The 27,073-nt window shown below is 46.3% G+C and overlaps 1 protein-coding gene across 1 annotated transcript; it reads right to left on the reverse strand.

Moving 5' to 3' along the window:
• Nucleotides 1-258: 258 nt before the first annotated feature.
• Nucleotides 259-2,948, reverse strand: LOC125524670 (putative receptor protein kinase ZmPK1). The gene is made up of 2 exons (XM_048689706.1): nt 1,624-2,948; nt 259-1,442 (listed from the first exon to the last, which is right to left on the reverse strand). Exons 1-2 carry the CDS (start codon nt 2,842-2,844, stop codon nt 1,437-1,439), a joined length of 1,227 nt encoding a protein of 408 aa, XP_048545663.1. The 5' UTR covers nt 2,845-2,948; the 3' UTR covers nt 259-1,436.
• Between the last annotated feature and the right edge of the window lie 24,125 nt (nt 2,949-27,073).

Below are 27,073 nucleotides of genomic sequence, written 5' to 3' on the forward strand. Positions count from 1 at the left end.
AGCATATTAGTGGCTCGTGGAGTTCTTGATTTACATCGACATGTTGGCCTTTAACTGCTTCAGTCACATCAGCCCATGCGAGGACTCACGTACATGAAGCCTATTGATTTTGCAGAAGCTAAACCATACGGCCTCTGCAGCAAAGCTGGCTAACAATGTAAGAATCGATGGATAGATTTGGCGCTGATATCTGCAGCTTTTCTGGTGGCTTTTCATTACAATATACATAACTGACTTACAAATCGACTTGGTGAAGAATTTCAAACCATAAACAAAAGCGAACTTACACTAATATAGATACACGACGTGCTTACTCAAACAGGATACACATCATAGATACCTTGTTGTGGATACAACTATAATAAGCATTACATGACATGTTGCACAGTATACATAACGTCAAACTCCTTTTTTGGGGGGTAGCATGTTGTTGCATTATGCATCAACAACCGAAAGAAGCATTTGCACAACATTTTCCATGGTGGGCCTTTTTCTGGTATCTTCTTCTACACAAGAAATGGCCAACTTGACCATAGTTCTTGCTTGCAACTCATTGAACTGGCCATTCAATCTCGAATCAACGAAGTCGGAGATCCATAACTGTTGGCCACCCTCCATCATTAGATTTTCTGCAAGCATCCTAATGACCCATCCAAAGACCGTTTCCACTTCCTCGTCAGCATTTGATGCCCAGTCTCAAACACGAGCCCCCTTCAGTAGTTCCAAGACAACCACTCCGAAGCTGTAGACATCAACCTTTGCTGTTATTGGTTGGCTAGAGACCCACTCAGGAGCTATGTAACCTCTTGTTCCATGGATCTTCGACACATTTTCATTGGATCCACCTCTACTCACAAGTTTAGCAAGGCCAAAGTCACTGATCTTCGGGTTCAAGTTGTCATCCAACAATATATTTTCAGGCTTCAGGTCACAATGGATAACCCACTCCAAGCATTCATGATGAAGATATGCCAATCCTTTTGCCACCCCTATAGCAATATTAAACCTTTCCTTCCATTCAAGTAACCTTGTGCTACTAAACAAAGTTTTATCCAATGAACCATTCTCAACGTACTCTAGAACCAATATCCTGTGTGGGCCATCAGAACAAAACCCCCATACCCTCACCAGATTCATATGGTAAATCTTCCCAATCACACTTAGTTCATGTTGGAATTCTTCCCCGCCTTGGTTTATGTCTGCCAACCTTTTCACTGCCACTACCCTCTTGTCCTTCAAGACCCCCTTGTATACATGACCAGATGCCCCGCACCCAATTTGATCCTTAAACTTTTGAGTCGCTCTCTGCAACTCCTTGTAAGTGTATCCGCGAAAATGGTTGGTTATCATTTCATAGCCAATCTCAGCTAGCCATACTCCTGGTAACTGCTTTCCCTCCCTTCTCAACAAAAACCAGCACCCTAGTGCCACAAATATCACCTCTACACAAAATATTGCTAATAAGAATCCATACAACAAGTATAAGTACTGCGAGTTTAATCCACTATGACTATCTTTGGGTTGATCCAGAAATTCGGGAATGGAATATTTGGTCTTCGCACTACAATTAGGAGCATATCTAGGATCAAAAGGTTGAGATTGAGGAATTGAGGACTTTGAGACCTGTAATGTCTTAGGAAGCTTGATATAGATAGAACGACCCAAACCCGGCCTCATTTCACCACCCAAAAGGGACGACTTTGGATAGCAACCTCCACTTGCTTGCCAGTATAAAAAACCTTTGCAATTGCAGTCGTTCAAGCATATCTTCTTGCAAGTATGAAATGAAACTGAGGTATTCTTACTTTGGTCATTACCTCGGAAGTCAGTGTTTGGTAGCTTCACAAACATCTCCTGCCCATCACAACTAGTATTGAATTTCGGCCTGCAACCTTGGCTCCTATCATTTGGGTCGATGATCTCATGTCCAGGGGCACATGCACAAGAAGGCCTAGGTGTATACACACATATTCCATTCGTACCACATAGACTACGTATAGAGCAGGTCTGAGGAAGTGCCATCCATGTGACCAACCATGTTCCATCTGTCTTATTTAGACTATATAATCTAAGGTTGCCATCATAATCCAAGGTTAGCCTCCTCATAATCCTAATGCCCCAATCACTAGCCTTAAAATTTAAATTGTCACTTCCAAGGAAATACCCCCAACTATCAAGGACCCCAATTGTGGTGGTATTAAACGAATTTCTTTGCTTTGTCCATATGTCACTGTTAGGATTTGGCCAGTAGATAAAAGAGATATCCTTCTCATCATCAAACAATGTGAGTAGATGTTGATCATCAAAATGAAAGCTGTAGCGCCCAGGAACAAGTAACCTACTAGTAGATACCAACTTGGTAGCACTAGTAATGTTCTGATAGGGCAGCAATGTATCAGTAGGAGAATGAAAGCTTTGCCATAGAATAATATCACCTTGGCCCTTCACGATGAGGTTCCCGGTGTCCAATAACTGAGCTTTTACAGCTTTTGATGAAGAGTTGACATTGTTTTCCCACACGGACTGTCCATTGTAATCCTCTAGAACCATTCCGCCATCCGCATATAGCATGACTCGGGATCCCCAGGAGTACACAGGATGGAGATGATTTGCGCTCCACACGACAGTCTTGTCAACTGTATTGGAGAACCAAATAGAGAAGACGGAGGCATTTCGGGAAATGTTTTTGAAGCCACAGGTGAAAGTGCCATCTGGTGAACGGAGCATATGGGAGCTATCCTCTATGGAGAGAGAGGAGCCCGGCAAGAGGAATTCACGAGCTGAGATGCGCAAAAACAGATGAACCAAATTTAGTAGGAGTAGAGAGGCAGAGCGTGCATCCATATTTGTTGAGGCACTCGAGTTGATCTATGGAATGATCACAAATGGACGCTATTATAGGAATCAACTAGTGGTAGGTAGAAGCGATATACTTCTACTATAACTAAATAGGAAACTGATTGGCGATTTGGCGCTTGTCCCTTACATGAGAATGATAGCTTGTTCTAGTTCGTCAATGATGCAATTAATAGTTAGTTGAGAAGTCATTGTCATTAAGTTTGAGCGTTGTAGATGACAGTAAGGATGCAGACCCCACGGCATCATCTTTTATTTTAGCTGGCTGATGTATACTCCTGAAATAAGGATGTAGACCCCACGGCATCGTCAAATTTGGGCCACTCTTGCTCAAATTTCATCATCCTTCATGCAGGAGATAAGTGAAAAAAGTTACTTATTTCAGTTGTGTGGTGACAATACAATGATATATAGGAGTAATTAGTTTGCTATATATCGTACAAAGGTCCCCAGGATCAATTGTTTCTCGGGAAATAAATGGTCAACTTTGCAGCAGGGATTTCATTGTTTCACGTATCCTTCTCTCAACAACTTCTTGTCTTTTTCTTGGAATTGCAACTTGTTCTATTCGGTCTACAATTCAACTATTATTGAAGTCATTGTCTTTCAAGCAGGTCCATCAATGTTTCAGGCTTTAAGCTGGCTGATGTGTACTCCTGAAACGAAGCTCCAGGGATATGATTCGGGGAAAGTAGTGGCTGCACCCCACCACACCATGTAGCTGATAAGTGAAATAAAGTCTCAATTATTATCCATGAGTAATTGGTATGCTGCTTCTTACACAGGTTGTCGGCATGATCCCAGTTATTACTATCGAAGAGAAATGGTAAACTTGGCAGTATATGGATTTTATTGCTGCAGATAGACAGACAGTCCTCGCCATTTTTCAAAAGAAACTCACATCTGACAATAACTGTACATGAAAATAACAGATTATGGCTTCATGCGTTGCAGCACATGATTTTCAAAGTGAAGACATATCCATTTGGCTTCCAGAGCAATATTATCATCAGACTGGACTGGAGAGTGGAGACTTCTCAAATATATCTCCAGTCATCGGGTAGCTAGTACGACTACGAACACTAATGGTCTGAATTCAGAAACAACATACAACCCCAAACTTTCCAATCAGATGTACTCCTCTGGTACCTGACAAAGGAGGAGTTTCACAGTGTAAATCCTCTCAAGCAAGCGATTTAGCCAGTGTTTGATTTCCTGGCGTCACTGGGTAACTTTTTTTTATTTCAGCTCTTTGACTACTAATTGGCTTACTTATCCATCCGGTGGTCGGCGACATGTATACCTGGCCAAACCTTGGGCCGGGCCGGGCTTCGGGCTGGGCCTAGCCAAGCCCGAGGCAATAAACCCAGGCCCGGCCCAGCCCAGCCATCGGGCCTGGTTTTAGGCCCGAGCCCGGCCCGAATACGTAAAAGCCCGGTGCGCCTCGGGCCAGGCCCCTTCAGGAAATCGCCAAAATGGCGGACCCGGCCCGGCCCGGCCCGGTCATCGGGCTCAAAATCTAGGCCCGAGCCCAGCCCGGGAGCAGCGTCGGGCCGGGTCGGGCTTTTTCGGGCCGGACTGGGCTTCCCATGGCCAGGTATAGCGACATGCAAGTTCCCGCATTAACATGGATATTTTGGTAAGATACAAAATGGACAATGAGAGCGGGATGAACCTTTATGGTGGCCACGCCTGTCGACCTCTAGACTCTAGTGGGTAAGAGCATCTCCAGCCACGCCCCCAACAGGCCCCCCCAGGCCACTTTTTTGGCGCCGGCGCCGAAAAAATGGTCCAGTCGCGCCCCCAGGAACCCGTTTTTCGCCGGATTGGGCCGGAATTGACGCCGGCGTACCCAACTCGAACCCGGCGCGCTGGGGGTCGCCTGGGGCGCCGGATGGACCGTTTTTTGGCGTGAACCATGATGGGCCCGCCCTGTCAGCGACGCACCGCTTCGTCGTCCACATCGCCTCGTTTCCTGCGGGAATCAATGCCAAAGCTGTCGCGCTGCCGCGCCATAGCCTCTATTGATGACGCGCCTGCCGCGATGCAGCGCGCCGGTCAGCATGCCCATTTGATGCCGCGCAGTGAAGCGTCGCGTCGCCCAGCTCCACGGCCGCTCGCCACGCGTCGCCTGGCATGCGCCTCCCGCCGCCCGAGCTCTAGCTATAAAAGCCGCCCGCCTCGCCGGTGAACGCCACACTGTAGCACATCGCACACTCCACTCCGCTCGCACACTCCACTCCCCCGCCGACGAGCAATGGCAGCGCGGTACCCAGGCGATTTCGCGGCGAAGAACGGCTTCGGCCGCCGCCACCTCCACGAGTGGGAGGCGCGTCTCCTTTTTGAGGCCGACTACCCGGCTCCCCCGGACATGAGGGTGCCAGACGCGTGGCGTTTGAGTGCCGGCGGCGTGCCGGTGCCACCCACTCCCACTGGGGCGGACCCGCGGGCAGCGATCGCCCGCATTAGGTCGTCGCTGGCGAAGGAGCAGCGGCGAACACCGGCGTACTCCCCCGACGACTGGGAACGCAGTCGCCCCATGCCGAAAATCTCGCCGGCTCGCCCCCAGGACGCGTTTTTTCGACGTCCTGGGGGCCGAACGGCTGGAGATGCTCTAACGGACATGTTTGCAGTCTCCGCCCGGTGTCGTCATTCGTCAATTCCTCAAAGTTTCTGGCGTGAGGAGATTAATTAACATTCTTAACTCCTACTACTAAAAATGGATTCATTTTGAGAGATAATTTTTCAAGTACTTGGTTCCTACGAATATTTCTACTTTTATTTACTGATTATTATATATAGTATTTTATGTCAAGGCAAAAAATCCTTTTTCTTTTCTTTTAGAAATGGGGTAGGGGAAACCCCTACAACGATAGTAGTTTCTAAAGAATATAAGAACACAAACTTGCACTAGCGGGGACTTGACTTGAACCCATGTGGCTGAGTAGTAAATCCACTCCCCTAGCCTAGCTTACTTCTTAGAAAAAGTAGTTCAAGGTAGCAAAATTGACGCAAATTAAAAGACAATACAAATTTATTTTTCTTCCCTAAATTATTTACTATCTTAGCAAGGAAATACTTCCTATTGAAATATTTCCAAACCTCGAAGTCACCAACTGTCGGTGCTGGCCATCATTGGTCTCCTCGAGCCACCCCATGACGGCAAATTTGACAAATTTGACCTGTGGACGAAATCAAATCACAGAATGAACTGTTCGTGAAACTATTTCACGCGGCTTATCTTTTTGTGTGACGCCCGACACGAAGGCGTCACACTACATTGTGCAACGCCTCACAGATAGGCGCTACACCCCAGGCCAATGTTGCACCCCAAACTGCCTAAAAATTGCTAAGTCATTTTGCAGAGCCTACGAGCTAGGCGCTGCACTGTATAGTGTGGCGCCTAGCTCTCAGACGCTGCACTAGTGGTTGCACTACAAAATGAAGCAACCACTAGTGCAACGCCTAGAAGCTAGGCGCTACACTGTATAGTGTGGCGCATAGCTCTCAGGCGCTGCACACTAACTTAGTAATTTTCGGATCACATGGGTGCGACGCTCACTAGTAGAAAACAGGGCTATGGTCCAGGCCGGCTCAACCCATTAGTCCCGGTTCAGTGTAGAACCGGGACCAATGTGGGCATTGGTCCCGGCTCGTGAACCCAGGGGGCCGGCCGGGCCACGTGGGCCATTGGTCCTGGTTCGTCTGGACCTTTTGGTCCCGGTTGGTGGGACGAACCGGGACCAATGGGCCTCGCTCCTGGCCCACCACCATTGGTCCCGGTTGGTGGCTTGAACTGGGACCAAAGGCTCCCCTTTAGTCCCGGTTCATGCCACCAACCGGGACCAATGAGGTGCCTATATATACCCCCTCGCGCAAGAGCAGAGCACAGTGCTCTATTTTTTCTGGCCGAGGGGGAGAGGGCTTTGTGGTGCTCTAGCTCACCTCCTATGCACATGAGGTGTTCGATGGAATGCCCGAGCCACACTACTTAAGCTTTATCCTCTCGAAGGTCGACCTCCAAGCTCCATTTTCCTCGAGATTTGTACACTTCTATTAATTTGAACACTTAATTATATATAATGCACGCAGATGAATCGGCAATGGATGTACGGTGACAGACACACCCGCGAATACATTAAGGGCGTGCATGAGTTTCTCGATGCGGCTGAGGCAAACAAGCAGAATGGTTTTATGTGTTGTCCATGCACTGAATGTGGGAATACGAGGTCTTACTCTAACCGGAAAATCCTTCACTCCCACCTGCTTTACAAGGGTTTCATGCCAAACTATAATGTTTGGACGAGGCACGGAGAAATAGGGGTTATGATGGAAGACGGCGAAGAAGAAGAGTACGATGACAACTATGTGCCCCCTGAATACGGTGATGCTGCAACGGGGGGAGCTGGTGAAGATCAAGAGGAACCAGACGATGTGCCCAATGATGCTGCCACGGGTGAAGCTGCTGAAGATCAAGAGGAACCAGACGATGTGCCCGATGATGATGATCTCCGCCGAGTCATTGTCGATGCAAGGACGCAATGCATTAGTCAAAAGGAGAAGCTGAAGTTCGATCGCATGTTAGAGGATCACAAAAAAGGGTTATACCCCAATTGTGAAGATGGCAACACAAAGCTCGGTACCGTACTGGAATTGCTGCAGTGGAAGGCAGAGAATGCTGTGGCTGACAAAGGATTTGAGAAGCTACTGAAAATATTGAAGAAGAAGCTTCCAAAGGATAACGAATTGCCCGACAGTACATACGCAGCAAAGAAGGTCGTATGCCCTCTAGGATTGGAGGTGGAGAAGATACATGCATGCCCTAATGACTGCATCCTCTACCGCGGTGCATACAAGGATCTGAACGCATGCCCGGTATGCGGTGCGTTGCGGTATAAGATCAGACGAGATGACCCTGGTGATGTTGATGGTGAGCCCTCAGGAAGAGGGTTCCTGCGAAGGTGATGTTGTATGCTCCTATAATACCACGGTTGAAACGTCTGTTCAGAAACGAAGAGCATGCCAAGTTGATGCGATGGCACAGTGAGAACCGAAAGAAAGATGGGAAGTTGAGAGCACCCGCTGACGGGTCGCAGTGGAGAAAAATCGAGAGAAAGTACTGGGATGAGTTTGCAAAGGACCCAAGGAATGTATGGTTTGCTTTAAGCGCGGATGGCATTAATCCTTTCGGGGAGCAGAGCAGCAATCACAGCACCTGGCCCGTGACTCTATGTATGTATAACCTTCCTCCTTGGATGTGCATGAAGCGGAAGTTCATTCTGATGCCAGTTCTCATCCAAGGCCCTAAGCAACCCGACAACGAAATTGATGTGTACCTAAGGCCATTAGTTGAAGAACTTTTACAGCTGTGGAAATGGAAAAGTGTACGTACGTGGGATGAGCACAGACAGGAGGAATAATTAAGGCGTTGCTGTTCGTGACCATCAACGATTGGCCCGCTCTCAGTAACCTTTCAGGACAGACAAACAAAGGATACCACGCATGCACGCACTGTTTAGATGACACTGAAAGTATATACCTGGACAAATGCAGGAAGAATGTGTACCTGGGCCATCGTCGATTTCTTCCGACCAACCATCAATGTCGAAAGAAAGGCAAGCATTTCAAAGGCGAGGCAGATCACCGGAAGAAGCCCGCCATGCGCACCGGTGATCACGTGCTTGCTATGGTCAATGATTTACACTACGTAATCTTTGGAAAGGGTCCCGGTGGACTAGCTGTTCCGAATGACGCTGAGGGACACGCACCCATGTGGAAGAAGAAATCTATATTTTGGGACCTACCCTACTGGAAAGACCTAGAGGTCCGCTCCTCAATCGACGTGATGCACGTGACGAAGAACCTTTGCGTGAACCTGCTAGGCTTCTTGGGCGTGTATGGGAAGACAAAAGATACACCTGAGACACGAGAGGACCTGCAACATTTGCACGAAAAAGACGGCATGCCTTCGAAGCAGTATAAAGGTCCTGCCAGCTACGCTCTTACAAAAGAAGAGAAAGAAATCTTCTTTGAATGCCTGCTCAGTATGAAGGTCACGACTGGCTTCTCGTCGAATATAAAGGGAATAATAAATATGCCAGAGAAAAATTTTCAGAACCTAAAGTCTCATGACTACCACGTGATTATGACACAACTGCTTCCGGTTGCATTGAGGGGGCTTCTACCGGAAAACGTCCGATTAGCCTTGTGAAGCTATGTGCATTCCTCAATGCAATCTCTCAGAAGGTGATCGATCCAGAAATCGTACCAAGGCTAAGGAGTGATGTGGCGCAATGTCTTGTCAGTTTCGAGCTGGTGTTCCCACCATCCTTCTTCAATATCATGACGCACGTCCTAGTTCATCTAGTCGACGAGATTGTCATCCTGAGGCCCGTATTTCTACACAATATGTTCCCCTTTGAGAGGTTCATGGGAGTCCTAAAGAAATATGTCCGTAACCGCGCTAGGCCAGAAGGAAGCATCTCCATGGGCCATCAAACAGAGGATGTTATCGGGTTTTGTGTTGACTTCATTCCTGGCCTTAACAAGATAGGTCTCCCTAAATCGCGGTATGAGGGGAGACTGACTGGAAAAGGCACTCTTGGAAGAGACTCAATAATATGCAGGGACGGATATTCTTGGTCTCAAGCACACTACACAGTTCTACAGAACTCTACCTTGGTGACCCCGTATGTCGATGAACACAAGAACAGTCTGCGCTCCAAACACCCGGAGCAGTGCGACGACTGGATTACATGTGAACACATCAGGACTTTCAGCAGTTGGTTGGAAACACGTCTCAGAGGTGACAACACTGTTTGTGATGAGTTGTACTTGTTGTCCAGGGGACCATCTTTGACTGTATTGACTTACAAAGGATACGAGATAAATGGGAATACATTTTACACGATCGCCCAAGATCAAAAGAGCACCAACCAAAACAGCGGTGTCCGCTTTGATGCAGCAACCGAGAGCGGAAAGGACACATATTATGGTTACATAGTGGACATATGGGAACTTGACTACGGACCTGATTTTAAGGTCCCTTTGTTTAAGTGCAAATGGGTCAATCTGTTAGGCGGCGGGGTACAGGTAGACCCACAGTACGGAATGACAACAGTGGATCTGAAAAATCTTGGGTACACTGACGAACCGTTCGTCCTAGCCAATGATGTGGCACAGGTTATCTATGTGAAGGACATGTCTACCAAACCGAGAAAAAGAAAAGATAAGGAAGCGAATACATCATACGATGAGCCAAAGCGCCACATAGTTCTTTCAGGAAAAAGGGACATCCTGGGAGTGGACGGCAAGACAGACATGTCTGAAGATTATGAAAAGTTTCATGAAATTCCTCCCTTCAATGTCAAGGCTGAACCAAGCATCCTGATAAACGATGAAGATTATCCATGGTTACGGCGCAATAAGCAAATGACACAAGCGAAGAAAAAGTGAAGACTTTCTCCCGCAAATAATGCCAACTTTGTAAATGCTAATGCATGTGGTGAAATTATGATACCATCCCAACTTTCAACTTTTTCAGAGTTCATTTGAAATGCTTTCATGTCTTATGGTTCGAAACTTTGATACTTCGAAAGTGATTGTCCATTTTGTACACGAAGTGCATCAAGTTTTTGTCGTAACCCTCTCTACTTTTTGGAACATGCTATGTGGGTGAAATGATGATACCATGCCAACTTTCAACCTTTTCAGAGTTCATTTTGAAATGCTTTCCAATTTCAGAGTCATTTAGCTCAAAAGAATGAATTAATAGCAAACAGAATGAACTACAAAACTTTATGAAAATAAAAACAATCAATTAAAATATTATGTTATGATCAACTAAAATAAAACTATAATATTCTTCAATAGCAAAAAGAATATAATTTTGTGTGACCTAAAATCAAACTATAAGTATTTAATTGTAAGTATAAATAAAAAATAAATAGCAAAGAAGAAAAAAATTCTAATTTTATAGTAAAGTTATTCATAAACTAGTGATTCACACAAATTTTTAAAAATTCAAATTTAAACTATTTAAAATTTAAAACTAATGGCACTAACAGAAAGTTTATAATTTTTGTGACCTAAAAGCAAAAAGAAATCACTAAAAAACTGTAAGTATTTAGTTGTAAGTAGAAATAAAAAATAAATAGAAAATTCTATTTTTATAGTAAAGTTTATTCATAAACTAGTGATTCACACAAATTTTTAAAAATTCAAATTTAAACTATTTAAAATTTAAAACTAATGGCACTAACAGAAAGTTTATAATTTTTGTGACCTAAAAGCAAAAAGAAATCACTAAAAAACTGTAAGTATTTAGTTTTAAGTAGAAATAAAAAAATTTGTCTGCTCGGTCGGCGTCTAGCAGTACAACCAGAGGCGGGAGGACATACAGATTCGGTCCTTCTCTGAAGACTCCAGAGAAGTTACCATATGAGAGGACCCTGGAGGAGAACGCCGAGATCGCGCGAGAAGAAGTGAGGAACTTCTTTGAAGGGGTGAAAGCAAAGAAACATCCACCTCCGAAGGAGAAGGTAGATCGGGTGAAAGTGAAGCGCACTCTGGCTGCCCTGACAAAACCACCGAAGTCTGATCCGCCGAAAGGAAACTATGACCGCATTATTGAAAAGGAATTTGCCGAAGCGGAGCGGTCGGGAAGTACTGTCAGTGATCAAAGGCTGAAAGAACGACGAGCTGGGAAACAAATTGCCCAGCTCGGCGAACAAGCGAAGCAATCGTGCCCCCCGCTCAAGGTGCCTAGCCACAACGTCGATAATGATCCGAGGATGGTGCCCGGTTATAGCAATCTTGCAGATTACCTACCCGACGAAGTACATTATGAACCCATGGAGGTGCAGATATAAAGATACGAGTACGGGAAGCCTCTCGTCAAAGATGAAAGATCTCTATCAACGATGATGCGAAGATTGCATGATTGGTACTTCAAAATCTGCAGAGACTCTGGGGGGAGGAGTACTTTGTATGCGAGAGTTAAACCGGAGCATGACCTCATTGGAATTGATCTGTTGCCTGTTCCATTTGAGGAGTTCTATCAGTTTTTCAATCAATTGGCCCTCGATAAAACAACGGTCGCCTGCTACTGTCTGTAAGTAGTACTACTTCTGTCATTAAGTTTCTCTATATAGCTTAGCTCTTTCATTGCATGTATTTATAATCATCCTCACTATATTATGCAGATTGAAGATCGCCGAATTGAAGAAAAGACAAGTCGGTGATATTGGGTTCATTAACACATATCTCATAGATGCAACTCAGGTTAAACTTCATGCCGCAGCTACCGAGGCCAGCTTGCTACGATCGTTCGTAATAAATCAAAACAAAGATATAATACTCTTTCCTTACAACTTCAGGTGAGTGTTACTGTCTTATGCGTATTCGGTTTCCCTTATATATTAGTCAAGGTTATAGTAATGTAATTGATGAGTTATGCATGTGTGTGCAGTTATCACTATATTCTCCTAGAGATTAAGCTTGAGCAGGGAGTAGTAACCGTCTTGGACTCTAAACGAAAAGATCCCAAGGAGTATGCGGACATGACTGAAATCCTCAAGAAGTAAGTTAAATCGATCATTATCCACCATATCAGCAACTTTGTTCATTTCCTGATATCAAGTAATTGTTTTCTTTGTCCGGCAGGGTTTGGAGAAAATTCACCAAAACAGTTCCGGGACTGCCGAAGGAGCTGGAATTTAGACACCCGAAAGTAAGTACTATAGTAGCATGTTCCGCGCATCTCCTAGTGATTCAAGCGCTAGTTTCATCAATACCATTTAGCATTCTTGCTTATCAGTTTGATTGACCTCTATTTCTTGTAAAGTGGTTGTGGCAGGAACAAGGGAATGATTTCTGTGGATACTACATCTACGAGTCCATCCGCCACACGACCTGTGAGCGGGGCGGGTACTCTAACGAACAATATGAAGTACGTAAATAACAACATTCATAATTTTATTTTATTACCATCATTTGTGTTGAGTGTTAATTTATATATATATATGTATTGACCCCCTTCTTCAAATTAGATGTTTCGGAAGCGGGATGAACTCCTAGCACCAGCTCACATGCGAGCAATTCAAGAGGAATTGGCGGCATTCTTTCTTGACCACGTGATCCCTGAAGACGGAGAATTCTATGTGGACCCTGAGTCCGTATGATTATATTTGTAAGAGATAATTATTGTATATATGTAGCCGGTAGTGTCAGATAGATATACGAGAACTTGTTGTTCGACCAATCTCTCGGAGAAGGAGAGGTGGTCGATATCACTTCTCTCTGTATATATGCATATATGTTCATGACGATCTTCTGTTTCCTTCGTTTGCTTACTAGCTAGCTAGCGTGTCTAGTCCTCTCTATATACGTATGTATAGTACGTAGTGTCGACCAAGCACGGACATAAGAGAGGACACTTCTCTCTATTAATTATAACTAGCTAACACAATATATGAAACACCTAAATTAACCCCGCAAAACCCCCAACCCCCCCCCCCTCCTTCAGAAGTGTTGACGCGTGGATGCCTATTAGTCTCGGTTGGTGCCACCAACCAGGACCAAAGGGTCTCCTAACTGGGCTCTGCGCACTGCCCACGTGGAGGGCCTTTAGTCCCGGTTCTGGATTGAACCGGGACTAAAGGGGGGAGGTATTAGTACCGACACTTTAGTCCCGGTTCCGGAACCGGGACTATAGGCCCTTTTTCTACCAGTGGCTGGCCAGGCGTGTAGCGCCTATCTGCGGGGTGTTGCACAGTGTAGTGTGACGCCTTCATGTCGAGCGTCACACAAAAAGATCAGCCGCGTGAAATAGTTTTACGATCAGTTCATTCTGTGATTTAATTTCGTCCATAGGTCAAATTTGTCAATTTTCCCTCCATGACGGCGGTGTTGTGCGAGGGTGGATGGCGGAGAGAAGAAGAAACCAAGCTCCGCTCAACTCCAGGCTCAAGAATCGCAGGGGATGGATCGTCGTCCAATGTGAAGGGAAGGAAGAGATACCCCCCACCTCCCTATAATATTAAAACGAATGCATGACATGTTGGCACTCCTTATAAACTTTTGTTCCATATTTGATAGATGGTCATCACGTTCTGAAAAAATTGCATCGCTTATTGGAAAAACAATCATGGGGTGGTTGTAAAATATTCATCTTGTATTTGTAAAATGTCCATCGCATATTTGTAAAAATGATTATGTTTATGAAAAAAATAGAAAAAGAAAAAAACTGGACAAAATTAAAATAGCAAACCCAAAGAAGGGAAAAGATGATGATGAAGAAGAAGAATAACGGAAAGAACAAGAAAAATGGAACAAAAAGAAAGAATGGATAAGAAAAACCTGAAGAAACCGAGAAAACAAACAGCTCCTGAGCCGGCAAGATAAACACCCATTGGATCTTCTACTTATTTCTTATTTTGCTTCCCAACAGCCCAGCTAGCTGCCTGGGCTTTTTCCTCTAAAAAACTGGGGCACTATCGCTCGTAGCGAGCATTCCACGACGTGTCGCTCGCGTGGGCGCGACTATGGGAGCTCCTGTCTGACGCTCGTTAGCGTCAAGCAGAGGTTCGTTCGCTGAAGGTAGACGCTGATGGGCCGGCCCATTTGAAGGTCTGGAGCTCGAGCGCCTAAAGAAAAACGCCAAAAATATCCCGCAACAGCAGGAGATCGAACCCATTACATTCCGCTCCAGAACCCATTACAGCGAGAGTTTTTAATGTACCAAACAACTTCTGAAAATTTTCGAACAATTCAAGAAAATCGAGAAAAAAAATAAAAAATTCTGAACAAATTTTGACAAACGTGAAATTACGGAAAAGTTGAACAAAAAATTCGAAAAAACTTTTCAAACGTGAACAATTACGGTAAAGTTGAACACAAAATTCGAAATTCCAAAAAGAATACTTTTTTTAATATACATTGAACATTTTTGTAACATATGCTGAACAATTTTTAAATACATACTGAACATTTTTCTGATATATCTCGAACAAATTTAAAATATACATTGAACATTTCTATAATGTACGCTGAACAATTTTAAAATACACACTGAACGTTTTTGTGATATATCCCAAACAAATTTAAAATATACATTGATCCGTTTTGTAATGTACGCTGAACAAATTTTGAATTGTGAATAAAATTTAAAAACCGTGTGTTTCTATGAAATTATGAAGAAAATAAGGATTTTTAAACTTTTTTGAAAACTAAGGATGAAAAAAATAAGAAAAAAAGAGAAAGAAAAAGAAACAGAAACCGAAACAGAATTTAAAAAACAGAAACAAAAATAATAATAAAGAAACAGGAAAAAGCAGAAAACCGGCAAAAGAGTATAAAAAAGAAAGAAACCGGTTTAGGGAACATTCTAGAAGGTTCCCAAAACCGGTTTGCCTGGCAACGCTTGAATTCGCGAGGTGGGCCGGCCCGTAGTGCGCAGCTCCTCCCGCGGGCTTCAGCGAATCCACGTTTCCTGGACACTAACGGGCGTCGTATAGGAATCACCCGCGACTATGTCTTGCTTACAGCGAGACAATAGCTTGCGTCGCCTGAAGAAGAGCACATTGTTGGCCGGCCCAGTAGCACTATTAAGATGTACATGACATTTCATCATGATATTCCCGGGTTTCAAAAAAAAGTTCATGACATTTAATTTTTTTATTTCCTTTTAAAATTGTTTTTAAAATTTTAAATAAATATTCGAGTGTTTAAAAAATGTCCGTCAAATTTTATAAAATGTTTATACAATGTAAAATAAATGTTTGTGTTTAAAAAAAATATATGACATGTATTTGAAAAATGTCCAACACGTATAGAAAAAACATTTCACATGTGCTCTAAAAATATAAATTCGAGAAAAGAAGGCATGCGTTGAAAAAACTAAACCAATAGAGAAAATGATGAAAAGGAAAAAACCCGAGAAAACAAATAAAACCAAAAATGAAACACATAAATTCAAATTTTAGCGACAAAAGAAAGAAAAACCGAAAATATCCAATGAGAAATCAAATAAAAACAAAATAAATAGAGAAAAGAAAAACCAGTGGAAAACAAAATGTGACGCTCCGAGACCGATGTGTCAGCTGTCTTCCAGTTATTCGCTGTTGTTACCTTGTCTTTTCTTGCGTGTCATGCATCTCATATCATGTCATCATGTGCATCGCATTTGCATACATGTTCGTCTCATGCATCGGAGCATTTTCCCTGTTGTCCGTTTTGCATTCCGGCGCTCCTATGTCACCCGGTGTCCCTTTCTACCTCTTTCCGTGTGCGGGTGTTAAACGTTCTCGGATTAGACCGAGACTTGTCATGCGGCCTTGGTTTACTACCGGCAGACCACCTGTCAAGTTTCGTGCCATTTGGACTTCGTTTGATACTCCAATGGTTAACCGAGGGACCGAAAAGGCCTCGTGTGTGTTACAGACCAACATCCCTCCAAAGTTTCCCAAAACCCACCTAAACCTCCTCCATCATCTAGATCGTTCGATCACGATCGCGTGGCCGAAAACTGCAGCTCATTTGGAATCTCCTATCTCCCTCTACCTATTAATATGTGGCTCTCCTCGAAAATTCGCGGATGAACCCTAATCCTCTTCCCCTCTCGCCCGCCGGACATGTCCGTCCCGGACGAACGAAATCGCGCCGCCGCCCCAGGCGAATCGGAGATCGCCACGTGGTCGCCGCCGCCCCACCGCCGCCGCGGCCCGCGGAGCCCATCCGGGGGCCGCGTGGGCCCAAATCCGCGCGCCGTCCCACCGCCGCCGCGGCCCGTGGAGCCCATCCGGGGGCCGCGTGGGCCCAGATCCGCGCGCCGCCCGGCCCGCACCTGCTCCGTCGCCCCGCCGCTGCATGCCTCTGTCGCCGGCCCCGCCTCCGCCGTTCCTCGCCGGCGACTGCTGAAGGAAATATGCCCTAGAGGCAATAATAATGTTATTATTTTATTTCCTTATATCATGATAAATGTTTATTATTCATGCTAGAATTGTATTATCCGGAAACATAATACTTGTGTGAATACATAGACAAACTAAACGTCACTAGTATGCCTCTACTTGACTAGCTCGTTAATCAAAGATGGTTATGTTTCCTAACCATAGACATGTGCTGTCATTTGATTAACGGGATCACATTATTAGGAGAATGATGTGATTGACATGACCCATTCCATTAGCTTAGCACCCGATCGTTTAGTATGTTGCTGTTGCTTTCTTCATGACTTATACATGTTCCTATGACTATGAGATTATGCAACTCCCGTTTGCCGGAGGAACACTTTGTGTGCTACCAAACGTCACAATGTAACTGGGTGATTATAAAGGAGCTCTAAAGGTGTCTCCAAAGGTAAATGTTGGGTTGGCGTATTTCGAGATTAGGATTTGTCACTCCGATTGTCGGAGAGGTATCTCTGGGCCCTCTCGGTAATGCACATCACATAAGCCTTGCAAGCATTGCAACTAATGAGTTAGTTGCGAGATGATGTATTACGAAACGAGTAAAGAGACTTGCCGGTAACGAGATTGAACTAGGTATTGAGATACCGATGATCGAATCTCGGGCAAGTAACATACCGATGACAAAGGGAACAAACGTATGTTGTTATGCGGTCTGACCAATAAAGATCTTCGTAGAATATGTAGGAGACAATATGAGCATCCAGGTTCCGCTATTGGTTATTGACCGGAGACATGTCTCGGTCATGTCTACATTGTTCTCGAACCCGTAGGGTCCGCACGCTTAAGGTTTCGATGATAGTTATATGAGTTTATGAGTTTTTGATGTACCAAAGTTAGTTCGGAGTCCCGGATGTGATCACGGACATGACGAGGAGTCTCGAAATGGTCGAGATATAAAGATTGATATATTGGACGGCTATATTCGGACACCGGAAGTGTTACGGGTGATTTCGGAGAAAACCGGAGAGCCGGAGGGTTACCGGAACCCCCCCCCCGGAGAAGTAATGGGCCATATGGGCCTTAGTGGAGAGAGAGAGGGGCAGCCAGGGTGGGCCGTGCGCCTCCTCCCCCTGGTCCGAATTGGACTAGGAGAGGGGGAGCGGCGCCCCCCTTTCCTTCTCCCTCCCCACTTCCTTCCCCCTCCTAGTAGGAGTCCTACTCCTACTAGGAGGAGGACTCCTCCTTGGCGCGCCTATAGGGCCGGCCGGCCTCCTCCCCTTGCTCCTTTATATACGGGGGCAGGGGCACCCCTAGACACACAAGTTGATCCACGTGATCGTTTTCTTAGCCGTGTGCGGTGCCCCCTTCCACCATAATCCTCGATAATATTGTAGTGGTGCTTAGGCGAAGCCCTGCGACAGTTGAACATCAAGATCGTCACCACACCGTCGTGCTGACGGAACTCTTCTCCGACACTTTGCTGGATCGGAGTCTGGGGATCGTCATCGAGCTGAACGTGTGCTAGAACTCGGAGGTGCCGTACGTTCGGTGCTTGGATCGGTTGGATCGGGAAGACGTACGACTACTTCCTCTACGTTGTGTCAACACTTCCATTGCCGGTCTACAAGGGTACGTAGACAACACTCTCCCCTCTCATTGCTATGCATCACCATAATCTTGTGTGTGCGTAGGAAATTTTTTGAAATTATTACGTTCCCCAACAACTACGTCTTCCGCCGGCGAGCCGCCCGCTCGCGCCGCCCTGCGCGCCGCGCTCCACCGCCAATCGCCGCCACCACCGCGCCTCCCCGCGCGAGGCCCTGCTATCGGCTCGGGCTCGCCGCCCCTCGACGCCGGCAGGCCGCTCTGGCCAGCGAGCGCGCCGCCGCACATGCCATGGTCCCCGCCGACCTCCTCTGCCCGCGCCATGACCGGATCCGGGGCCCTCACGACCGGATCCGCCCGTTCCATGCCTCCCCGCACCTCCCCTGTGGCTCCCGCACCCTCCGGCCGTCTTCTCCCTCATCTCCGGCGAGGATTTCCGGCGATCCTCGATTTCTGCGCCGGACGAACCCTAGATCTGGAGGTGATATTTTCATCTAAGTCCTGAGATCTGCATATTGTTATGCCTCCTTCATTGCATCATAACTTCATCACCGTTGCTTCGATTCATGCGTGTAGCATATCAAAATGTTCGTCTCGACGAGTACATCATTTCATCTCATTGCATCATTTTTATTTGAGCTCATCTTGATGCCCGAAATGCTGTTGGAAAAGGGCTATGTGATGATAGTTTCAGATCTGTTTCAGTAAATGCACTTTTGTCATTTTTGCCATGATTAATGTGTGCATGCTATGATCCTAAGCTCTACATGTGTTTTGATGTATGCCATGCCATCTTTATAGGAGTGTATGCCATGTATTTTTGTGATCTTTATGGTGACTAGCACAAGCATGCAAAGTAGCTTACTCAATGATGCTGATTTCAGGGACTTCGAATTGCACTAAGTCCTTGCCCTGTCATTATTTTTATGCCATATGTTCATGTTGTTTCCTAGTGATCCGTGCCTCTTTTGTGCATGATCAGTAAGGATATTTTGTAGATATTGTTGTGCTCTATCCATCCATGTCTTTTTTTGTAGTTATGGAGCACCCTAGCTTGAGTCAATCGAGCTCTACTTTTGCTCTAAAATGTTCCTGGCAGATTGTTAACATGTTTAGCAATTTTGCCGAGCTTGTTGTAATTGATCCGTGCATGTTATGTTGTTGTTCTTGCCATGTCTAGCTTCTATGCCATGTCTACTTGTTGGATGTATGCTTAGTTTGTCATTCCATGCCTTGTGGTGAGTGCATCGAGCTCGTAAACATGCCTACTTGATATCTGTTTTGCCATGCTTCAGTTTTTCAGCAAGTCTGAATCTGTTTATATTTTTGCTATGTTCACATGCTTGCAATTGTATTTTCTGATCCCTTTTGGCTCATTGTCACTAAGGGACTTTTGTTGTATGCTTTGAGTAGCTTCATGCCATGCCTTGATTTGTCATGATATGTTCCTGTAGCATGTAGTTATCATGCTCTAAACATTGCTTCCTGATGATAAATTCCTGACATGTTATTATTTTCGCTAAGTCTGTAACCTGTTATCTTTTGCACTTTTGTCATGCTTGTTTGAACCTGTTATTGAGTGATTTAGTCGTAGCTCAGTGTTCATCTTTTGTCAAGCATCATGAGTGGATCTATGCCATGTATTTTGTTGCTATGTTTGAGTGCAGTAGCATGTTGTTCTTGATGCATTTGGATGGTCTCGTGCTGATTATCGCAGACCGGTGCCATATTTGTTTTGCTTGCCATTTCCAAACCGTGCATCCGATTCCGGTGGTCTTTATATCGATTTCAACCGAAATCAACTCCTCTTTCCAGTGGCACTCTTGGTTTTCCAAGTTGAGGCCAGGTTCAATCATTTCTTTCCAAATCATGCACTATGCACCGCATCCCGCATATCATGCCATGTTCATGTGTTGGTTGTTTACTATGTTGTGTGCTTCTTTCCGGTGTTGCTTCTTTGGGTTGGTTCCGATAACGTGGCATTTTTGAGGACCCGTTCCACTACGTCCGTTTGTCTTCTTCATGGACTCGTTCTTCTTCCTTGCGGGATTTCAGGCAAGATGACCATACCCTCGAAATCACTTCTATTTTTGCTTGCTAGTTGCTCGCTCTTTTGCTATGCCTATGCCGCGATACCTATCACTTTCTTATCATGCCTCCCATATTGTTAAGCCAAACCTCTAACCCACCTTGTCCTAGCAAACCGTTGTTTGACTATGTTACCGCTTTGCTCAGCCCTCTTATAGCGTTGCTAGTTGCAGGTGAAGATTGGAGTTTGTTCCTTGTTGGAACATGGTTATTGTTGGGATATGTTCATATTGGGATATCACAATATATCTTATTTATTTAATGCATATATATACTTGGTAAAGGGTGGAAGGCTCGGCCTTATGCCTAGTGTTTTGTTCCACTCTTGCCGCCATAGTTTCCGTCATATCGGTGTTATGTTCCCGGATTTTGCGTTCCTTACACAGTTGGGTTATAATGGGAACCCCTTGACAGTTCGCCTTGAATAAAACTCCTCCAGCAATGTCCAACGTTGGTTTTACCATTTGCCACCCAGCCTCTTTTTCCCTTGGGTTCCGCGGACTCAAGGGTCATCTTTATTAAACCCCCCGGGCCAATGCTCCTTTGAGTGTTGGTCCAAACTAGAGCCCGTTGCAGCGCCACCTCGGGGAAACTCGAGGGCTGGTTTTAGTTGTACGGATTGCTTATCCGGTGTGCCCTGAGAATGAGATATGTGCAGCTCCTATCGGGATTTGTCGGCACATTCGGGTGGTGTTGCTGGACTTGTTTTACCATTGTCGAGGATGTCTTGTAACCGGGATGCCGAGTCTGATCGGATTGTCTTGGGAGAAGGAATATCTTTCGTTGACCGTGAGAGCTTGTGATGGGCTAAGTTGGGACACCCCTGCAGGGTTTTGATCTTTCGAAAGCCGTGCCCGCGGTTATGAGCAGATGAGAATTTGTTAATGTCCGGTTATAGAAAACCTGAAACTTATCTTAAGTAAAATGCATCAACCGAGTGTGTAGCCGTGATGGTCTCTTTCCGGCGGAGTCCGGGAAGTGAACACGGTGTTGGAATAATGCTTGACGTAGGTTGTTCTAGGATCACTTCTTGATCATAGTTGTTTGACCGTGTTTTGCCTCCTCTTCTCACTCTTTTTGCGTATGTTAGCCACCATATATGTTAGTCGCTTGCTGCAGCTCCACCTCATACCTTTTACCCTTCCTATAAGTTTAAATAGTCTTGATCGCGAGGGTGTGAGATTGCTGAGTCCCCGTGACTCACAGTTACTTCCAAAACCAGTTTGCAGGTGTCGATGTTACCGAGCAGGTGACGCAACCAAGCTCAAGGAGGAGCTCGATGAAAATCTTGTCCTTTGTGTTGTTTCGTTCTAATTGATTAGTAGTGGAGCCCAGTTGGGGTCGATCGGGGATCTGTGTAGCATTTGGGGTAGTCTTCTTTTAGTTTGGTTCCGTAGTCGAACATTGATTGTATCTGGATGATGTAATGCTTTATTCATGTATTGTGTGGAGTGGCAATTGTAAGCCAACTATATATCTATTTCCCTTATTTATTACATGAGTTGTTGTGAAGATTACCTTACTTGCGACATTGTTTTTAATGCGATTATGCCTCTAAATCGTGCTTCAAGACATGAGGAAATATATAACAGAAATCAAAAAGGGGATAAATGAAGGAAACCGGACCAAGCGAACCTACAATGACCGCTACATGCGGCAGCTAGCAGCCACGCTAAGTGGGCCAACCAGCTAGTCATCATCATAGGCAAATCCTACTAGGAATCAGTATGGGCGGCACATAATTGCCATGCGCTAATGTCCCTCACTGCGATCCGGTAAATGGATTATGCCCATCGCACAGAAACGCGCCATATCATGGAGCAGCTGGCGAAAGCGCTCGCATGGCGTTTTTTCGTCTCTCTTTTTTGCATATTTGTTCTATGACCATTATATATGGGCAGCGCTAGTCGGCAGCCAACTGACCCAACTTTGGGCTGGTCGCACCCGCAGTGTACGACCAATCGATTTGGAGGCACACGATCTCCCCCTTCCTCCCCATGTGCCTTCTTCTCTGGGAAACAACCAGTGGCGGACCTAGGAAAAAATGGAGGGTGTGCACACTTAAAAAAAAATCTGCATAATCTAAGTGTCATATCATATATGACAAAAGAATAACACAAATAGCTCAATCATGTCTCACAATATTATGTTTCAGAAAATAATTTCAAATTTGTGAAATTACAATACAAAGAGTCTTACATGCCTCGCGAAAAAAGGTCTTACATGAAAGATACAAAAAAATAACTTCGGTTTGCCCCTCAGCTGCAACCTTCTTTATTTTGACCTCATATTTTCAACAAAATGGACATAATACTACCAATCCTCTTCGTCGGGTCATGCAGTGCGGCGGTGGGCCTCTCTACGGCCGGTCGGATCTCGGATCGGCAGGGGCGACATGGAGGGCCTGGTGGATCAGATCAAATCTGGCGTTTTTCTGCGTTGTCCCCTTCTTGAAGGCACCATCGTGGAAAAGCTCTAGACCCCTATCCGCCACCTCCGGGAAAACCCTAGATCGGTTGCTCGGATGAGGGCGGTGCTCTTGTGTCGCTCTTGGGGGCGTCATTGTTGGAGGTATGTATAGGCTGAAGGGACCATTGGACGGCATCTGCGGTGGAGGGCGATTCATGTGACGCATCGACGACGTGGAGTCTCAGCGGCGTGGCGCGGTAGGGCCCGGCGATGGATGTTTAATGATGGACGCATGTAGGGAGGAGGTGTTGTCTGGCACCGTGGTGGCATCGACAGCAGGCCTGACAAGATCGATGCGTCAGTATTTACTGAAGATGAATCGATGAAATATGGCGACGATGACCTGTCTGGTATGTGGATTGGTTGGGATCTCTGGCTTTAGATGATAGGCTTAGGTGAGAAGGTCTGAATATTCGGCTCACTTTTTCTGTACCCCTTCATTAATGGATAAGAGTAGCGACAGATGTTGGCAAGATTATAGCTTGAAACATATTGATATATTACTTTGTAAATTTTTTGTGAATAATTAATAAAGTAATTGCATGCATCCTCAGATCGGGATCATCCTCCTGTTTCTAAAAAAACGTGGTAGAACAAAGTTTCAAAAAATAACACGGTACATCGAAGGGTCCTAATGTTTTTTTGTCTTTTATGTTTGCAATCTACGCAAATCGCCGCTAGAATTTTCGTGGAGTTGATCGATGGAATTGATCTAGGTAGCTCTACCGGGCTAGTAGAAAAATCAGTCAAACTGCTTCTATGGTTTGCTATGTTTGCATGTACGTGTACAGCACGTGTACAGCTTCAGGTAAATTAGTTCTAGTACTGTAAAACCAATAGAATCTGACAAAGATGACATATAATGAAAAATATCTGCAAAATACTGGGTGTGCCACGGCACACCCGGCACACCCTCTAGGTCCGCCAATGAAAACAACCCCCATCACGTCGCAATGGACGAGCGACCCGCCCGGCCTCGAAGCACCGCCTCGGCGCGTCTCGCCTATCGCCGCCCTTGTTGTCGTCGTCTCCGGTGTTTCTCTCGACCTCTACACATGCAGCATCGTGCACCGTGCTTGCAGCACCGTGTGGTCACAGTTGCAGCTCTGATGGCAACGCTCGTCGGTCGCAGAACGTCCGACGACATCGCAAAAATTGTACTCTCCCATGGTGTGCCGGTAGCAACAAAAAGGTCGCCCGGTTGTAGCAAAAACGTGCGTTGGTTCCAGCAAAAAAATAGGTTGCCCGTAATGCCACTCGTTCGCCATTGTAACAAAAATGCTCACCGATTGTAGCTTTTGTGGTTGCCGGTTTGTAATGGCCAGAGACCATTGCGCCAGGTGTCTTCCGGTGTTTCGTTGTTGTTGCCTTGTCATTTGCTTCCGTGCTGCTTCTTGCCATGTCATCATTCGCATTGCATCATCATGTTTTTGAAACTTGCATCTGTCCCGGTCTCTTCGTTTCGTCCGTTGCCCGTTCTGAGCTCAAACACACTTGCACGCGCCCGCGGCATGTCCAAGATAGTATTTTATAAGTGGCCGGAAAATGTTTTCGGAATGGGATGAGAGTTGGCGTGCGGTCTTATTTTAGAGTAGGTAGGCCGCCTGCCAAGTTTCATCGCGTTCGGAGTCCGTTTGACGCACAACGGATAACTATAGCGGCATTATAGCCGGGCACACGTCGGACGTTTTCGGTCTCCGAAAACAGTCATCGGGCCTCTCCTCTTCTATCTTCTCAGCCCTTTGCTTTCTGCACTACCTCTCACCGCCAGGCCCTACCTAACCTCTCTCGTCAGCCCACGGACCTCCTCAAGCGTGCGTCCGAAATCTGTCCCGAACCCGACCCGGACAGTCGTTACCGCTGTGTCCGGATCATCCCCAAACGACTACAAAATATCACCGTTTTATTATTTGGACTCCCTAGCCTATTCTTTTTGAACCGTCCAATTTCGATCGGAGGATCCAAACTCCCTCTTTTCCTTATATTAATAGACCACCACCTACCAAATCTAGCCTAACCCTAAAACCTGGGAGGCTTGTCCCTCCCCGCCGCCACTCCTCTCCCACACGGGATCTCCTCCCGATCCAAATCCTCTCCGACCCCCTCCCTGTTTTTCAGCGCCGCCCAAATCACAGCAGCGAACCACCATCCTCGGCCGTACCCAGCGCCTCCAAGGCACCAGCCTCCCGTCTTCGTCCTTCGCCCCGAGATCCTCCGCTATCACACAAGCTCCGCGTCCGCCTCGTCGCCGGTCGACCGATCTAGCAGATGAGCCCTGCGTCACTCCTTCCTTCCCTTCCCCTGCGTTCTAGTCCCTCCTCTCACATCTCTCACCCTGAACCAGGACCCCGCCTCGTCTTCGCCCGCGGGCTACCTCAGAAGTCAGAACGGAGCTCCAACGTCGCACTGGCTTCGGATCCAGCCATCTCCGACGCCTCCTCGCCGGAGCCTGCTGCAGCTCCATCCCCGCCGCCATTTGCCTCCGCTGCCGTTTGCCTCCGCTGCCGTCAGAGATGCCACGGCCGCACCCGAGCTGGCCTCGTTCCCACGGCTATCCTGCACCGCCCGTCTTCTTCGTTCATGGCGAGTACTGCGGCTGTCCTGCTCGCTCGCGACAAGTCCGTCTTCGAGCCGCCGTGCCGTTTCCATGCTGACCCCGTCGACCGGCGCCACCAGCCTCCTCAGCTTCGAACGCACGCGCGCCTGCCTCCCTCGCCTCACAACATCTTCCCGGGTCATCCGCGTCCGCCGCCATGGATTTCCTCATGGAGCACCACCATCGCATCCCCACGAGCCCGTCGGGTTCTGGCCATCCCCGTCGTTGCGGGACCTCCTCAGCTTACAGGAGCTCCTGCCGCGTCGCATCGCCGCCGTTGCCTGTTCTCCTCTGCTCCTCGAGCGAGCGCTGCCACCTCGCTCGGACCCGTCTTCGCCGAGTCCTCGCCGAAGAAACTCCGCCGCCCCGCGTCGCCCAGACCCGCGCACTTTGTCGGCAGGAAGCCGTCGCCCCGCGCCAAGTCCCTCGCCGGCCTTCCCTGCTTCGTCGTGCGGGAACGACATGGACCACGCCTGCTGCCTCCCCTGCTTCGCTCGAACCGCTCGCACACATCGTTGACCCGTCGCCCTGCTGCCTGGGCCAATCCAGCCGCAGCGCTCCGGGGCCCAGCAACCGGCATGCCTCTGCTTTCCAGATCTGGGCCGAAGCCCATGGTGAGCCCACCCCTGAGCACCCTTCCCTTTTTTTCCCCTGCTATCGGGCCAGCCAGATTCGGCCCGCTTACATTTTTTCCAGATCTGCGAATTTAGCTTTTATCCCAGGTTTTGCAGTTTTACAGAAAACCCCTTGCTCAACATGCATATTATAACTCACAAATGGTGCATCATGTTAAAACAAACTTTATATGAAAGTTGCTTAGAATTTTGTGTAGTTTCATAATATGCCACTGTCAATCATGTTAAATATGTCTAAAATGATGTTTGCACATATTTTTGCCTATTACATTGTTAAAATGCTTTATTTCATAACTTAATAACCGTAGCTCCAAATCTAATAAACTTTATATGTAAATGGGGTGGAAAAATGCCTAGTTTAACATGGTGACCTTACTTTGAATGTTTAATAACTCTAAAATTATGTTTAGGGCAGAACAGTAGCAAACCTAATTTATGCATATGGGGATTTACCGGAATTGTTGTTCGTTGCTTCCGGCCTCATTTAAACTTGCCTAGTTAGGTAGTTTTGCTGTGCTTCACCGCTTGCCATGTTAATCAACATTTAATATCGTTGGGTACACAAACAGGAGAGAACTAAATAATTGATGTGGTGTTCCGTCAATATGCAACTCGTTGCATATTGAGCTCCACTTAACTTGTAGTTTTGTCTGTGCCCTTTGCCATGCCATGCATATTTAAACCGGACATGCATCATACTTGGTTGTGCATCATGCCATGTTATGTGGTGGTTTACTATGTTGTTTGCTCCTTTCCAGTGTCGCTTCTTCGGGTTGGTTCCGATAACGTCGTGTTTGTGAGGATCCGCTTGACCACGTCTGTTTGTCTTCTTCATGGACTCGTTCTTCTTCCTTGCGGGATTTCAGGCAAGATGACCATACCCTCGAAATCACTTCTATCTTTGCTTACTAGTT

Source organism: Triticum urartu, chromosome 7, assembly GCF_003073215.2.
Source record: "Triticum urartu cultivar G1812 chromosome 7, Tu2.1, whole genome shotgun sequence".
In the NCBI taxonomy this organism is placed as follows: domain Eukaryota; kingdom Viridiplantae; phylum Streptophyta; class Magnoliopsida; order Poales; family Poaceae; genus Triticum; species Triticum urartu.